Below are 18,326 nucleotides of genomic sequence, written 5' to 3'. Positions count from 1 at the left end.
TTTTAAACACAGAGAAGTGTCACTCACTGGATATTTTCCCTTTTCCACAGTAAAAGTCAAGCAAATCATTTTTCTTCCCCGTTCTGAAGCTCAATTCGAACTTCTATAAGCCATCCCGACCATGCCTACATGACTAAATGTGATGAGATGCTGCCATGTGATTGGCTCATAAGATATTTGTATTCACAGTCAGTTGACTGGGTGTACTTAAAGTGGACGGTCACAATCTGAATTCTATAGTTGGTCCAAAAATGATTAGTAATTTATCTATTAAATCAATAAAATTTTATCCAGGAGGGAAAAAAAGAAAAAGTGTGAAATTATCCAAGCCAAGTAAACCAAAAGGATAACATAAATATTTGTGTGTGCAGTATACTATGAGCCTGAGTCACTATTGTACACCCAAGGACTGCACCAATGAACAAAAAATTTTCAACTATGTATCTGAAGATATCCGATTTCCCTCGCTGTCATGCATCATTTAACACAGAAAGGACCTAATCTGGAATTAATAAGCAAAAATTCATGAAAATGAGCCACGGGATATTACAAAGAATATCATCAATCACAGGCAAAGGTGAAAGTTAAGTTTGTTTACAAGTCTTTAGTTTTAGATTTTAACACATAATCTTTATAACTCTGTGACTCATTTGCATATTGTGTGTATACACATTTTAGTAGGATTATTTAAGTCTTTCACTTCAGCTCTAGTCCAGCTCATTTAGATTTTTCTAAATCTATCAGCAAGCATATCACATAAGAATGTAAGCATTGCCATTACTTTATTAGAAAATCTTTCTGCCGTTAAAAGCCTCCATTTCCATCTCTCCAGTAGCCGTACTCACAAGTGTGGCTGCACATGTGTGTGTATGTGTGTGTGTGTCACAGCTCATCTATCTCCTGCAGAGTCCACCGTCACTTGTTCAGCAGGGTCTAATTTATGCGCTGGCGGTGGCGCATGCTGAAATGGCATCATTTCTCAGCGCTAACCCCTGTGTGCTCCCTCACACTTCCTTTCCCTGCTGACAGCTCCACCCTAGGCATGATTTATCAGGCCCTCAAGCAGCAGACAAAGGTGCCCTGGCACGTGTGCTGTGCCACAGAGGGATTAATAGATAAACACTGTGATTCCAGAGCCAAACACAAGAGAGGGTCAACTTCATAATGTCTCACAGTGCCCAACTGAGGTCAGAACTATATGTTGTGGACAGCAAGAGGAAGTTTATGTTCCTTAGATCAGCGGTCTCCAACCTTTTTTGCGCCACGGACCGGTTTATGCTCGACAATATTTTCACGGACCGGCCTTTAAGGTGTCGCGGATAAATACAACAAAATAAAACTAGTACCGGTACCGAAAAAAAGAAGATTTATTCATAACACACATGAAAAGACCCAGGAAAACAGAGTTAACGATAAAAATGATAACAAAATAACGCTGAAAAACGATAAAAACCCTGAAAACCATACATTTCACACCTGAGCCTCAACTCTCGCGGCCCGGTACCAAACGACTCACGGACCGGTACCGGTCCAAGGCCCGGGGGTTGGGGACCGCTGTAATAATCCTCTAGCATGCTGTTAGCGCAATCAGGATGTTTCTGCTGAATGTTCTCCCTCGGGTATCTCAGGAGGTTACAGCAGAACTTCATGTTGATGGTCTGGCCTTGGTGGATACTCATATGAATGATGGAAAACATGTTAAGTATAACCCTGGTAGTGCAGCTGACCTAATACACTACTTTTGGGCTTAAACACTGTTCACACTTCCGGGTTAAACTGGTTTTTTAAACTGCTCAGTTCTCATCATCACCATGATTTTTGGCATGAACCTCTGGTCAGATTCTCAAAGTTAATCTTTTCAGGTTTGAGATCACATTGGAATTGCAGATGTTTTAAAGCAATCCAAAAAGAAAAAGAAAGAAAAACAGCTGAAATGGCCTTGAAGGGAAAATTGGCAAGATTTAAATCTGGGATGCTTTTCAATTTGTATCAGTATTATATGTCTCATAGCTTTTTGATTTCTTATTTTAAAGCTGTCATGCACAAAGACCAGTTGCATGTATTTGTATTAAGTGACAACATTAAGTGCAGTTAAAAGTTACTAGAAATGGAGTAACTTTTAACTGCACCGGTACCGGTCCGAGGCCCGGGGGTTGGGGACCGCTGCCTTAGGTGAAATCGAGTTAAGAAATAGTTATGTAAAAAAGATAAAAAGTGAGCACGTTTTATTTAGCAATGCTTGCCATGTAGCAAAAGATTACAGAATCACTCTTGTGAAGGTAATTTTCTGTTTCTTCAGTTTCGCTGCTGTTATTAACAGAGCAATATGAGATCAAGAAAAACACATGAAACAGCGTTGGCTGCTTGTGAAGGTGGTCTAAACATGTAACAGCCAATTTAACCTTGTTTTTTATGTGCACAAAGTGAGAAATCAAATGAACTGAATCACTGAATTTATAATGCTGTTATGGAGAATGGAATTATGGTAATTTGGCTGAGCATTCAGCTGCATTGTTTAAAGGGCGAGCGGATTAAAAGAGGCAGTGGATGGTTAACATCTCATCGTAATGGGATGGAGCGTGAACCCACCCAAGAACACCAGTTTTTGTGAAGCCCTCCCACAGTGCACCCAATCTCATTATACTAACACAGGATAAAAACTTCAAAATTCACTTTCCTTAAAGGTAAGGCTGTAAGGCTCTTCGACAGGAAAGTAATGAAAACGAGAAATGATCAGTGGTTTGCTTTACTTCAAACACTTTTATGTCTTTTTACTAAGACTGAAATGTGTGAAAGCTAATGTCCTGGACTAGATTTTAGCACCGGATACCATAGAACAAAATGCAGCATATAAAGCAGTTTGTACTTGTGTGGGTACAGTATGGGTGGAATAATTAGAATCTACTGTTACAGCCTTGTTTTCTCTATCAGCATCTCACTGCCCTTGTACTGTCATTAAATTGGTGCACCGACAAAAGTCAGTGTGTGCTAAAGTGATGCCTACCGCACTGCTGCAGGGAATATCTTTGACTTTCAGCCAAGCAAGGTCCAGGGTGCCCTCTCCCTTGTAGCAGGACTGTAGCCTTTCCTTGATTTTCTCATTGATCTTGCGCAGAGAGAAAACACACAATGCAGAATCCTGGGAGGCCTGGCGTGGACGTCTCTTCTGGCCCTTTGAGAATATGGCGAACAAGACATCATCATCTGGTGCCACATCTAGCGAGCGTGCCAGGATAGCACCAGCTTTTGACAGGTAGGCTGCCTCAAGTAATCGGTACTCCACGTTGTCGCTAATGCATCCAATAGGCACCTCCACATAGGAGTTGAATGCAGTGTCTGCCTTGCAGAGGCGGACTATCTTAGAAGTGTAGACCTGTTCTCGACCAGCAGAGGACGATCCAGTGGTCGGCCCACCTCCCATTTCAGGCTGCAGTGTCAGAAAGTAAACAAAGTTCCCACTGGCAAAGCCATAAATATAGTATATGTCAAAGTCTGGAATGACAGTGAAGGTATCTGAAGGGATTTTAATCATAGAGGCCACAAACTCATCGTGGAAGACATATGCAAACATGCCGTCCTCCTCTGAGTTTCTGGCCAACTTACGGCTAGAGATGGTAGGGAAGTATTCTGGCTTGCCATCCACTGCTGTGGCTACAAACAGCATGTCTGGAGAGGCGTTGCCATAAGAAACAATGACACCAAACACAGAACCACTCTCATTAACACCAGAGAGGTAGTGTTCCTTCTTGTGGAAGGGCTCTCCTAGTTTAAATAGGTCATCCAGACGAAGGATTTTACAAATGCCCTGGTAGAGACTGCCACAAGCCAGCAGCCGGTTCTCCCGATAGTCCATCAAAAGCATCTTGTTGACATTGTTAGTGAGTGTCAGTGGCTCACTGCAGGGTTGGACAATTCGTGGTGGATAGCACTTGCGATTGTCTTCATCTGGGCCAGTCTCATGGGATTTTTGGACCTCTAAGTTTGGGGACAGTTTGTATATGCGATTGACAGCTCCCAAATAAACATTGCCATTACGATAGTCCACAGCCAGGTGATTAAATGTCCACTCAGGATTCTCTGCATGAAATGATGCATACTCCTCCTCCTGAAGTAACGCTGTGATCACTTGGGAGCCAGCAGTATGAGTCTGTGGAGCTTGCACCACTGTTTGTGATGTCACAGGAAGCACCAGACTAGATAGGAAGCAGCATAGTAAGAAATAGGTCCGTATCCTAGTGAAGGACGTCATGGCTGCACTGAGGGTGGGACTGGTGAGGAGAGGGACAGAGGCACAATCCAGTACCGTTGGCCTATCAGGATGAAGCCTCTCTTCAGATGGGAGACATCTTGTACCTAAAGAGAAAAGAGACAAAAACCTAATGAAACACGGCAACTGTCACATTGTGTTGATAGTTATTATGTTCTAATTTTATCTGGCACAGATAGGCCAGAACATCTTAATGAGTAAAACAGGTGAAGAGGCCATACATCTGAGACTCCAGAGCAATTTATAAGAAATGGGCTGAACAGAAAAAAAAGAAATGAGGCTGAGGTACTGCACCATTCTAAAAAGCTGGCATGTAGACACCGCTCGGGCGAACAGGATCATTTGGGGGGGGCGCAGAGAAGAGAAGTAAAGCATCGTCTCAGAGGAGGTGATCACAATGGCTCTGCACCATCTCTCTGCATGCAACCCTGCCCCTTTCCACCCCTCCTTGCTTTTCTGCTCCACTCGCCATGCACCTAATTGATTCTCCCCTTGGAGTAGCAATTTGCATGCTTTGCCGATTTCTCTCTTTTCTCCCAATAGGGCAGCTCACCTGCTGACACTGCTAGCAGAGAGTAAAGGACCATCTCTCCCTCTTTAAAGCACCTACATACACACACGTGCTTTCACACACAAAAGGCCGAAAAAGGTACAATTAGGGAAAAAATGCAAGCAGTTGCAGAAATAAGCTTCCCTGTGGTCCTCAGGTCATTTGCACACTCAGCATTGCACATGCAGCCATAACAAACACACACACACACTACATGAAATCAAACGACAATGAAACGGATGCACGATGGAGTAGGTAGAGCTTTTATAGCTGTAGTGTCAAAGCACTCAGCACACATTAAGACACACACCTGCACAGATTATCAAAAAGAAAATACAGCACTTCCTGGAAACATGGGGGTCCCCTATGTTCTGTACACCCAATGCCAGTGGTAAGCTGGGTATTATGACTAGTGATAAATACAATAACAACGTCATGTAGCTAAAATTACCACGTATTAAACTCCACAATATTGGCTTCATAGCATAGTGGTTTGATCCCATGAGGAGACACAATCTCTGGGGTTGTGTCAGTAAAGACATTCAGTGTCAAAATCTGCTAAATAAAACATGCTGAGCTACCTGCTGAGGCACCCCCTGTGAATAAGGGGACAGCCAAAAGTAGCTTAAATAAACTCCACGTTATTGAATCAAATCTGCCAGGATTGTTTAAAAATATAGGGTTGTATTTTTCTAGCATATACCAAGAGCACTAAAGAGATGAGTATGATAAAGCAACACCTAAAAAAGCAGCACAAGAAACGTCATCTTCTCTTATCATATTCAATTTATAGCAATCTGTGCACTGCTGTGTGAGCGTGTCGTGTGAAGACACGAAAAACTCTTGACGTGTCACTCATAGTGAAGTTGAAGTAAAATGCGAGGGCTTGTCTGTCACACTTCATGCACATCTTTTGACGGAAGAAAGGCAGGTTTGCAGAGCAACAGCACAGTTCTGCTCATTGCAAAGTTTTTAAAATAAAGATAAAAGTTTCAATATCATCTGCACTTGTTCTAACTACTAACAACACATTTTCCACATTGCTATTATAAATTTGCAGACTTTAAAAATCCGAATTCTTTTGGAAGCCTTAACCTTCAAGATCATTATGGACACTTGAATGCATAAACGATAGTGTTACCCAACATTATCTTGCCATGGAACTTATTTTACGTCTATACTCAAGCAATCATAAGTCACGGCAGTGTAAAATGCAACCTCACTGCAATCTCACCAATCTCCCCTCTATCTCCTGGCAGGCAGAGGGAGAAGAGCAGAACCTCTCAGCTCATGATAAGAGGACCAGAGAGGGTGATGAAAATGATAAAAACTGATATAGAGAGGTGGCATGGCTTCAGATGAGTGTGCAAAGAGCAATCATTACCATAGGTATGACAAAGACATAAGATGGGACAGAGAAATAAGCGGCCAAGACAGGAACATGGATAAAAAGCATGCAGTAGATTGGAATTCAGAGACAGACATAACAGACGTAGAGTGACCAACACTGCACAAAACACTATAAACAATGTAAAAATTAAATTAAAATTTTTTTTTAACAAAAACACACACATAAGGCAGTTTGAACAAAATAAAAAATAATTGGAGGATTTCTTTATTCATTTATATTTTTCTGCAAGACAACTGTGCTAAAACGGTTCCACTAAAAAGTTCTGACATTTCCAGGTCTTTACAATCTATAATCTATAGTTATATGTTATATATAAATAGACAGAATCGAAGGTGGCAAGTTGAAAGGAGACTAAATGGGAAGTGAAAGAGCGTGAAACATAGTGGAAAAATAAGGGGTAGATGCTTTTATATCACCTTCAAATCCATCATGAATAAAAAATACGGCATTCACTCACAAATGACATCCCCCCCCCCAAAAAAAAAAGAAACAGTGAAAAAAGACTCCATAGTTTCCATTTAAAAATAAATTGAGAGCTTTACAAATAACAAACAAAAAATGGGGGGGAATCTTCATCAGCAGTACCCCGATATAACAGTGTATACCTCACAAATCTATTGCTGAAATGCAATTACACTCACTGACGGGTGGGGCAACCTTGTTTAGATGCCGTTTGTGAATGCCTGCTGATGATCAAGGTCCATTAATTAAAGCCTGCTTTAGTTCTGAGTGTGCGCACTCACACACAACATAGTTTATCTTGCTCTAGTTATGTGCCATTATTGTCCGACTTTTCCCTTACTGCCTCAGTATGCATGCTCATTTTAAACCTAGGTACAACAGGTGGTTAAAAGAATGAGAAGTAATTTACTCCATGACACCAATAACTTCTCAACTGTTATGCTTGCATTGCTAATTCAAATGTGTTACATCTACAGATAAGCAAGCAAATAAAGCAGATAGGATGAGAAAAGGTAAAGGAGACTTGAAGTTATGTGACCTAATTGTGTGTCTGGCTGCTCTGGGCTATCTGCCATGTAGAATTACACTACAAATATGAGTAAAGTAGCACACACACTGTTGCACACAATCATGTGTTTGCAGCTCCGTAGACATCAAAACCTGTTAAAGAATTCATGATCAACACTCTTTCTCCAGAACACACTTCCAGTATCGCTAAAGCTGTGGGCAAAAAACAACACTGCATGTGTGCGCCTGTGTTTGTGTGCATTATCTCCAGCTCTGTAACTCAAAAACAGAGTTTGAGCTCAGCATTTAGAAAAAACAATTGGTATGTTTCCATTGTCTCACTTTGCTTTGCCTTTAAAAGCTGTCAGGAGCCAGTCAGAGAAGAAATCACATGATTACTATAAAACAACAACGTAAAAGGCAAGACATACTGAAACTGTCATTTACATTACATTCATGCATTTTCACAACCTAATTGTGGTATCTTGCTTTCAGGGAAACTGTTGAATGAGAAGAGGAGATGAAAGAGGATTGAGAAATCAGAGAAGCAGTGAGGAGATATGTGTGCATCCTTGTCATGGCTACACATCACAAATATGCAGGCAAACAAAAAAACAAAACAAAAAAAAGAGTTTTTACCTGCCTTTCATGCACACAGTGTGGCAGTCTGAAATTTTTCTCAAATCTCAAACAACCCACAGACAGGAAGTAGCGTTGCACCAGTGTTTTGACCAAGCATCAGCATCTACCCTGCACATATGCCCTGCTGGTATGAAGTTTTGTTTCACGTCAACTTGCAAAACCCAAATGTTCCAAGATAGTATGATAAGTAAGAAATAGTATGATAACTTAACACACTATCTTTGAACATCTGGGTTTTGCAAGTTGATGTAAAACAAAATTTATCCACCTTTTTTCCACTTATGCCCTTCAGGCCAACTTTGACACCTATAACTAGTTTAGAACCACCAGTTACCTCTCAACATACTTTTGGACTAAAGGAGGAAGCTGGAGCACTGAGAGAGAACCTATGCAAGAGTGGGGAGGCCCCAGCTTGGATCAGAAACCAGGACCTTTCTGCTGTGACGAAACAGTGACCACTACACCATCATGCTGCCCAATTAGTTAACATATAAGTAAAAGTGTCACTTTTACTCATGAAATAGATAACAAAAAATAAATAAATAAAAAATAAAAGTAACAAAAACACATCTTATCATTGGATGATGTAAAGCTAATTTCAGGGACAACAATGTTAAGCGAAACCATCATGGATATGACAGGAGCCACTTTGCTTTGCCGACAACTGTGTAACGGAGAGGCCTGGCTAGAGATGACAATTTACGGAGACAACAAAAAGCAAGCCTCAACAGAATAATCTTCTACTATTTATAGCGTGACAGGGGGCATTTATGTTGAAGAAATGACTTGGAAATGAAGAAACTGTCAAAGCCTTTGGTAAACAGCTTAACTTCTCAAAGAGTAAAAATGCTCAAAAATAATAACTGACAGAAAAACACTAAATCAAATGGGATTAGGAGATTATGAGTGAGTAACATGGGGAGTAATTATAGATAATTCATTATATTCTAGAGAAAACAATGTTTCCAGATTGTTCGGATAATTTTTCACAGGATCAAAGGGGGAGGGGGATGGATGAATGACAATACATACATTTATCAAAGGAATGGGCAGTGATGACAATGATTAAAGACAAGTAGTTTGTTCACTTGCCTAAAATGTAGAGATGATGGGATAATTTCAGAATGGACAGATGATTTTAAGTCACTATTGCTAAAAATGGAAATAATCATCATCCTTTTGTGGCTTTGGCTTAAGTGGTAGCGGTGTTAGCCATTGCTCAGTCCACTTGTGTCCCCTTTTTTCATGTAATATTGGTGTGTATTGTTTATTTATATCAGCTGGCAAGGCTGGGCATAGCAAGGATGGTGTTACAGGCTAAGGCCCCTACAAGCACAGCATCAGGCTATACATCCACTCTTGCCTGTCCACTCAATCTGACTGCACAGATCTATGGGAGGCTGTTAGTGCTAATGGTCAAGGTGGTTTGGATTGGGTGTGAGATGTGATGTACTGTACTGTAGTAGCGCAGTGAAAAAGGGCACTACTACAGAAGTAGTGGTTGCGCACAGCTGCACTTGTAGCATTGTTAATAGCAAAGTGTATGCATTTGTGTATGTATGAGAACCAGTGTGGGACTGGAACTTTGAGAGCACACAGATGAGAAAGACAGGAAGAACAGAAAGAGACAGTGACACAGAGGCAACTAGAAAACTAGCAGACAGAGATGTGTGTCCCAGATCAGTGGATGTACTGACTGGAGTAGAACTCTCCCCATATTAAACATGCCCCCCTCCCCCCTCGAAAACTCAACCCACCCCTCTCCCATGCTGAGCCCTTGTACTGATCAGAGGAATGAGCGTCACTCTGCATTGCAGCCACACACTGGGACTGGAGGAAAACATAGCGTTGCTACACTCACCCAGCAGAACCCACAAATGCACAAACACACACTCGCGCACACCCCCACTCCAATCAACTCACAAACCTCCGGACCACAACACAGCACGACATACGCTCTGACTTTACACTTCTGCATAAAAAAAATCATACCAACACTGCAAATGGAGAGTAGCATTGCTGGCAAATACCCAGCTACACACGTTCAAACTGAAAAACAACTGTGTGCAAGGTCTGTTGATATGTTGATGTATATGCATGCTTTTGCACTTCACATTTTCATTTCTACAATGTTAGAAATAGTATTAAGAAAATGAGTTTACAGCTTGACCATCTTATGACACAGTTTATAACCCTCGCGCTTTATTGCCAGTTCTGACAATTCCTCAATTTGATTAAAGAGTTTGTTTAAGGTATGACAGTCTGAATTTGTGTTTTGAAACTGTTATTTTCCTGTTATTTTTAAGGTGGTCTTGAGCAATAGTTCTCCAGCAATATAGCCTCAAAATTGCATCAAAATATTTCAAGGGGATTTTTGATAATGATATTTCTCATTCACTGCAATCACTGATAAAAATAAATAAATACTTTCATCAGTGATTGCTACGGAGCCCTGCAAGGGACATGGGAGAAAAAAAAATTACGATGAACTTTTGCGAGATCTCGCAAAACTAACTCGGGTCGCAAAACTTTTGCGAGATGAATTCCAACAATGGCGGCAGCTACTTAGTTGTAATATTACGCTTTCTGGGTCACTTTTAAGATATTTTGAGGCGTGAATGTAGTTGTGTAAACGTCAAATATCTGCTTGGTTTACAAGACATCACATATTTGCAAAAGTGCTCCGACGTTTTCGGAGATCTGACACCCACCATCTCGAAGCTAACGGAAGGTCAAGACCTACTACAGCCGGGAGGAACACCGCTCTCCTGGCACATCGTGCCTCGACCTCCGGGTCGGCTTCGAGACCAGCAGGTCTTGGAAAAGTTTTGCGAGATCCCGAGTTTGTTTTGCGAGATCTCACAAAAGTCCATCTTAATTTTTTTTTCTCCCATGTCCCTTGCGGGGCTCCGTAGATTGCAGCTGGCAGGCAGCAGCCTTTATTAGTGCAAATAAGGTGTGAATCTATTGCCACAAGGTGCCAGGAGGAGCAGCAGCGTTATAGTGCAGTTGTAGTAACACAGTAGTATATACAGTAACACATTATAACATAAATGAAAGCACAAAGGCAGCCTAGGTAGTGTTTTCAATGGAAATTAAGGTAAAACTTAGCAATGTGTGTAACTAGTTGAGTAGATATTTTAAAAATGCTGCCCCTGCTAGAAGGTGCCAGAAATAGTAGTCCGTTAAAGGTGTTATTCCTATTTTATTAATGTACATCAACAACTACCAGTTTAGCAATGTTACGATGCCACCTCTTGCTCTCTCAGTGAATGAAGGTTGTAAATGAGGAGAGGAGAAAGTAAACAGATAGCAGTTATGCTAACCAACGCGTTTCTGCAGTAATTTCATGTAAAAAAAAAAAATGTTTTAAAATGACAGCTGCATGTAAATTTTGTCAAAATAAATTGCACTGCATTATAACGAAGCAAACAAGGCAACACGTAGCCATGTTCTGCAGAGGGATGTGAATGCTAGCAAGGGAGAAAACAAGGCTAGTGCTGCTAAGGTTAGCAAAAGTTTGGATGCTATTGAAATAACTCCTTTTTGTGCTACTGTTGCTGTCAGATATGCCTGGGCTTATCTTATCGTTGCTGTGTTTGCTAGGAAATATAAAGACATGGCATCTGTATATCATTGATATCATGATATGACATTTGTTGGCACGTTTTATGAAATCCCTACGCCTATTTCTTAGCAAAATGGAAAGGTTCAAGATGTTTGCACTGATGTGTACATGAACACTAATGTGTACAGAACACAGACAGACCTGTATGTATGGCCATGTCTTCAATGGACTTTAGTTCCCCAGCTACAATTACTTGTTTTAGATCCAGGAGGCAAACCTCCTTCTGCACTTTAACATATAATAACATGTTGCTTGTAAAAGAAACACAAGCTAACAATTGCTCCAATTCAAAAACAGTAATTAAAAACTATTACTTTGGGAGGCAGTTACAAACCTGTTCAGAGCCATGAACAAATCAGCGTTGCTAAATTTCATTATTGTTATTAAGCACAGCAAGAGAAAATTAAGAATAATTATGTAGCTCTCACTTACACACACACAAACACACACAAAGGAATAGACAAAAATTTAAGCAATGATTAAAGAGGGCTCAAGTCCAACATTTCTATCAAGCTAAGCTAACCCCTGCTGATACAAAAAAAAAAAAAAAAACAGATGGAATACCCATTTCTCTCAAAGTAGCAGTGGAAAGGGAAAACAAGGAGGACACAGAGGAAAGAGAGAGAAAGCAGGGTGTCCTTGGTGTTTACATCAAGACATGGATTAGCAGCATGGATTACTGTCACCAGATACCCTGTCAAGATCAGGGTTAGGAGGTCTAATCCACCACAGAGCTGTTGATATTACAAAGAAAGCCTTGGGATTGTACTGTCAACTGGGTACATATCACATGAATGGAAGATAACTGACTGAGAGATTCAGACTTTATAACCACAGATGTAGCAATCAGCAGTGTTTACAAGCATCAAGGCGCTGTAAACAATGCATTTTTTAATTATTAAAAGCAATAACTGAGTTTTTAAAACAGCAGAAATGACCCCCCCTACTCATTTTGTTTAAAGTAGATTTCTTATTCTCATTTTCAGCTCCATGTTTTAATTCTTGGACTGAGTGATTCAGAGACTTCTCATTGCCTTGATGCATATCCACAGTTAAACCAATGACTTTCACTCACACACCACATAAAACACTCTTTATATACTGCATGTCGTTGTTAGCAGGTATACATGCGAGAAATGCACTAAAATACCAAATCACTAGTCACTGTGTTACCCGGAATACCAGCACAGAAAACTTGGCAAGTAATTCTGCTAGCATAATAAATTTCAAACTATTTTAACACCTCTAAAAACAGCCTTCAAGAGCTTAGCAACACTGTAAATATGCCCACTCGCTTCACTGAAACTGCAGTCAGAAGCCATTTGGTCCAGTTATCAATACATGGCAAACATCTCTGTGACATAATGTTACCCAGTAGCTTCCGGTTGTCATTCTCAAACACTGCCGTCATGAATGGAACACACTTGTCTTTTGCCTTTTGCCTTGCACTAAATCCAGCTTTACAATGGGCTATGTTAGCTAAAGAGTCCTCGTTGCGTTTGCATGAATAAAGAAATGTTTAGGCTTTTGGCTTTTACCAAAAAAAAAAAAAGGTGGTATTGGTGATTTTTTTTGGGGGGGGGGGGGGGGGGGTGTCTTTTAAATTCTTCTATAGAACACAGCCAACTTACTTTTACTTCACTATTAAATAGATAGGGGTACCATAATGTGAGCACAGCTTCATATGGTCATATAAAGAAACCTCCTCCTTAAAGTGAAGCAGACAGATTATATATTACTAATAGGGAAGACTGGGGGTAACTGTAACATTTTCCCTTTATAACTCAGAGTACTTGAAATACACTAGTCATCTTTTGATGAAAGGAACATATGTATGTGCGAATAGTACAAATAGAAGTAAGTAAAGTAAATAAGGGCAATTATAACACTGAATAAATATATCTTATTAATCATTTACATCTCAAACAAAAAAAACTGCAACGTAATCACATTACTGTAGAAGTATCTAATAATGTAACTTAAAAATGTTTAGGCTGTATTCTCTCATTTAGCTGTCAGGTGTTGTAGCTCAAATATTTGACGATAAAATCTAGAGAGAGAATCCTAATGAGCATGTGCAGGATAAGCATTTTTACTGTAGGTCGTTTCTGCTGCATTACAGTTGCCCCATAACAACTGGCCCAGTCTCCCCCACAGAAGTAACATGTATATGTTTTGCTATACTGATCCATTTTAAGTGTGAGGTACTCGAGTTGTGTCACAAACTTTCTGCTTTCTCAGACTGAGTGTCTCTTTCTTTTCATGCTCCTAGAGTGAGTAAGAGCATTTCAAAGAAGGGGTCTAGGCAAAGATCCAACTGAAGAACCCCTCTGGATTTTAGAGAAATAGCTGACATCTGCCCATCCCCACTCCTTGCTCAATCTCTTTCATTTTTTGCCACTCGTTCTCTTTTCCTCTTTCACATCTGAGACTTACAAATCCTCCTTAGTGGGATGGCGTTCAATCGTGCTCATTTTTCTAAACACACGCTCTGAGTCGGCCCCTCAAGAATGTTTTCTGTGCAGAAAATAATCTGTGCATTGTGTCTTCAGTTACAATATCATTCATGGCTTTAGTATAACACTCAAAACAGTCCTTGGATCCAAAATAAGGTCACTCAGAAAACATACTCACATACACACTGATAAACTCTGCACTCACACACATTCTTGGCTCGGGCTGGGCCATTGTGCAGTGGGTGCTGATGCGTGCTGTGATTGGGAGAGTGTGTTATCGGTCCAGATCAAGAGGCTCTAATGTCATTAGGACTGTTGAAGAGCCCACTGGCCTGTCATCAGCACATTGCTCGTTAGACTGTGTATGACTTCCTGAATAGGAGGGGCTTTTGGGTTTCACATAGAGCAGCGACCACAAAAGGGTGAACTTAATGAATCTCTAATCAATTATAGTCCCCACAATGATTAAGAACCCATTAAGGATTGTAATCAGACGATCCCTGTTAAGAAACCCATGATGAAAGAGCGTCATCGCTATTTGTTAATTAACTGCAAAACACAGAATAACAAAACAGCAGTTGAAATAGATTTAAATGATAAATAAAAGGTTGAGTTGAAGATGACTGTGGCAAACTTTCAAGTATGATTATGCGAAGAGTAAAACAGGGCTTTAATGTTTCCCTTTAATCTATATTTAAAAGGAAGCATGCATGCAGGAGTTGATGATTTTGCATTAAGATATAGGCATGTTGTGACACATCAACTTACTCTGAATCAAAAGGAGATATTTTGCTGTAATTACAATTAATGCAGCCAGGAATCCTCCTTCTTAAAGGGTGTTGCTAGGCACTGTCTGACAGCCGCTTTCATAGAATAAATTCAAAGGCTCTAGCCTTTTTTTCCACCATTTCTCTCTCTTTCCCCCCCAATTCCCTTATTCCCTACTCTAACGAGCAGACAGGAATGCAGGGCCGTGTATCTGCTCTCACTTCCATCAGCTGCCGAATGGCACCACCTTAAGTCCTCCTCTTTCTCCATCCATCCGTTTTTCCTTACCTGTACCTCTTCTCCTCCCAGCTCCTCCCTCAGCTCTTCGGTTATTTCACGAGCCAAATTCCCCCCCCCCTCTCCTGCTCTCTTTATCTGTCTTTTGCCTCCCTCACCTTCTCTCTCCAGCTCATCCCTGGTATCCCTTTCTCCTCTCAACACAGTAATTAATTATGAGTCGTAGTTTGCTCGAAGCTGAAATGACTGTGGATATTTTTGCTGCGGTATGAGAAACACTGAAACAAGACACTTCAATGTAGCGTGCTCTGTGTGTTTTGGTTAAAGCGAGTGAAATGGGTTTGCTGCTACCTTTAAGCCAGGATCTGTGCTGTGCTGCTGCTCATCAGTAACTTTGCAAGTGCTCTATCTCAAGCTCTTTCAATTGAAGCTCCTCACCGTCACACCAGCATGACCAAAATTACCGTCCAACCTTAGCTTTTCATAGATAACACATAATGAATGTCGATTGCCGAGGAGAAATAATTGCATTTTAGAAATGTCAGAGATGCTTGATGTGATTAAGAAATAGTTTGTTACTTAGTTCATCAAATAGAAAGCAGGGGCAAGTTATTATAACTGTTTATCTTATGTAATAATGTCAGCCGATGTAATTTTAAGATGTTTGTTGCAAAATATTAATGAAGTTGTCGGCACGGCATTAACAGCTGCACGAACACAGGCACCTCTGAGGTTTTAATAATCGCTAATCAAGTCTCACTGAGTTGTGATAAGACTTCACTTCCAACAGGGGTGGCATCCTTAAAGGTCTTTCACATTAGCACCCCTTCTCTTTATCCCACCTGTGTCACTGAGCAATATCCGAGCGTGCCAGTGCCACTTATGCAGGTAATAAATCAGGAATTATAACACTTCATTTTGCAGATGGCAGACTATAGACCTCCAGTCATTATAAACAGTATACTCTAGCTACAGACGATGATGTTTAGGGTTATACTTGCATCAAATTTACAGGAATTTATGAGGTTTATGTAAAAAAAAAAAAAGAAAGAAAGAAAGAAAAAATGTTCATTTACAGAATGCATATACACAAAACATGCATGTTACATGTAGTAAGCAAAGCACATCAATCTGACACTTTGGTAGTAGTCAAATGCATATGAAAGCAGCATAGCTTCAGTCTGGTTTCAAACACTGTTTCTTCCTGGCAAGATGTTCCAGTAACAAAGACCACAAGAGTCTGAACAGTACCAGGGTCATGAAAATAGGACACACCAATTAAATAATTAATTATACCTTTACTTTCCTGTTATTACATGCCAAAATGCTTGCTGTGAAAAAGCCTGATCATGCAACATGCAGGCACACTTTGAGTACTCACTCACAATAGATCAGACCTTAAGAAGAGACTGATCTATAGAGAGACTACTGATGCCTTGAGGGAAAGCACATGTAAATTGTCACCATAATATTTAAATACATTAACAAGGATAGAAATCTAACACTGCTGGTAGAACAAAGCCAATCACAGAAGTGTCAAATAGTCACAACAGCACCAGTGCACACAGCTACACACCAGATACTACCCTATAGTACTTTAAGGACAGTAGAGTCAGTCAGACTTAAAATGAAAGTATCTGCTCATATGTAAGTCAAGTTCTGTAATTCACATCAAATAGGGGCCGCTATCACTGACATCCCATATGCTTTATCATGCACTCAGACACCGAGACACTGCTGGCATCCATCAGGACGGTGTTTATTTTCAGGTGCTTACAGCTCTTGTGGCACCAAAGAAGAAAAAAAATGAAGAGACTATTACGCCATGACAAAATAACTTCTTAAGTCGCCTGTTGACTAAATCGGGTTTCCTAGCTGAGTCTCCGTGCAGGATCAGACCTGGCCCAGTTCAGATGTTTACTCATGACAGTTTCTTTCATTCATACCTCTGTCTCGTTCTCCGTCTAAATCCTGTGTGACCCGCATGCAGCCTCTTCTTTCCTTTTCTTCCTGTCTCTCTGTTCCGGAGCTAAAACAGACTTGACCTCTGAGATTAACTTCTTAGACATGAAAGCTTGATAATTTAGAAGGCTTTGTGGTGATTACACTAAAATGGGAAAAAAAAAATCCAGATTTCTTTTTCTTCTCTGATCTCTCCATCTGTTTCTGCACTATTTCTTCAAAAACTGATCTTTCAGGTGTGCATGTGTATAAGGTACATGTGTGCTCTGTTAAGCTTGGTATAAAGGACAAGGAATGAACTATTGGACAAAACAAAATTATTAATCCATCCTATTGTAACCCACTCCATCTCGCTGTCTCTCTGCCTCACACACATATACACATCGCTGTAGCACCATGCACATCTGTGAGCCTCATCACTTCCGTGGATGATTTGGTTTGCTTAAAGCTCATGGATTACGGCTCTCCCTCGTAATCCATGGAAGAAAAGTCTTAAAGATCTCAGCTTCTGGTTTACTACGCACAGCTGGAACAAGGTCAGCTGACTGGCCTATATTGAACTTGTTATTCTCTTTGTTTCTCTTGATTTATCTCCCAAAAAAATGTATCCAGGCCCTGCTGATCTACTAAGCCAAGAGAAAAATCACTGTTATTATGATTAAACGATTACATAAAGTATCATTCTGAAATTATGCTCAAGTTAACCAATAAACATTATTTTTAATTTATACTTGGTGGTCTTTAATAAATAATTCGAACACCTACAATATGAGAGCGGCACAAGCTACCGCCTTACAAATGATCACCGAGTTGAATCAGCGTATTAAAGCACTAGAATCACAAGCTATGCATTATTGCTAGCTTCAACTAATGTGGCAACAGTCTGTTATTCAGAATACGGTTACTTTTATGTTAGAGAAGAGTCAAGGTGGAGTCAAAGCAGTGTGTGGAATTGCTGCGGTAAACAAACAAAGACATTTGGCTCAAAACTTCTGTGAAGAGATTGTCTTGTTGAGTCTCCTGCAGCTGAGTCGGCGTCACCTTTTCTGCCTCACAAGCTCCCTTTCCTCTCTGTGAACCCTGTCCTCGTATTCCCTCTGCTGCTGGACGAGGACAGCCTCACTTTCATCAAAGTCTCTCCCCATGCCAGCCAAAAGCCTGCGTTGGTCCTTGAATGTCTGCTGATGCCTGGGCTTCTTCAGGAGGACTTTAATCCTGTGCTTGCATATCCTACTAAGACTGCTGCTGCGACTTGATTTAGATCCCATCAGATTAGTGGAAAACGGTGCATGTCGGGAAGACACTTTGACTGCCTCAGTGGAAAACTAAATACTACATTCCATTTTAATGTTTTGGGGGTTTTTTTGTGAATCACAGCAAATAGATGTATCTATTAACAGCTCTAAATTCTGATAGAGACACTGATGTACTGTCAT

General features: G+C 40.5%; 1 protein-coding gene across 6 annotated transcripts in view; it reads right to left on the bottom strand.

Annotated features, from left to right (window-relative positions):
* Window positions 1-18,326, bottom strand: part of plxna4 (plexin A4) — a 255,363-nt gene that overhangs the window by 223,701 nt on the left and 13,336 nt on the right. For all 6 annotated transcript variants that reach the window (XM_082509992.1, XM_082509991.1, XM_082509993.1 and 3 more), the window contains exon 2: window positions 3,005-4,353. In XM_082509992.1, coding sequence (XP_082366118.1) covers window positions 3,005-4,249 — 1,245 coding nt within the window. In that variant the 5' untranslated portion in view covers window positions 4,250-4,353. The remainder of the gene's footprint in view (window positions 1-3,004; window positions 4,354-18,326) is intronic.

The sequence above is a fragment of the Aulonocara stuartgranti genome, assembly GCF_965226115.1.
Source record: "Aulonocara stuartgranti genome assembly, chromosome: 17".
In the NCBI taxonomy this organism is placed as follows: domain Eukaryota; kingdom Metazoa; phylum Chordata; class Actinopteri; order Cichliformes; family Cichlidae; genus Aulonocara; species Aulonocara stuartgranti.
The sequence above is the reverse complement of the archived record's forward strand: the minus strand, read 5'-3'. Positions and strand labels throughout refer to the sequence as shown.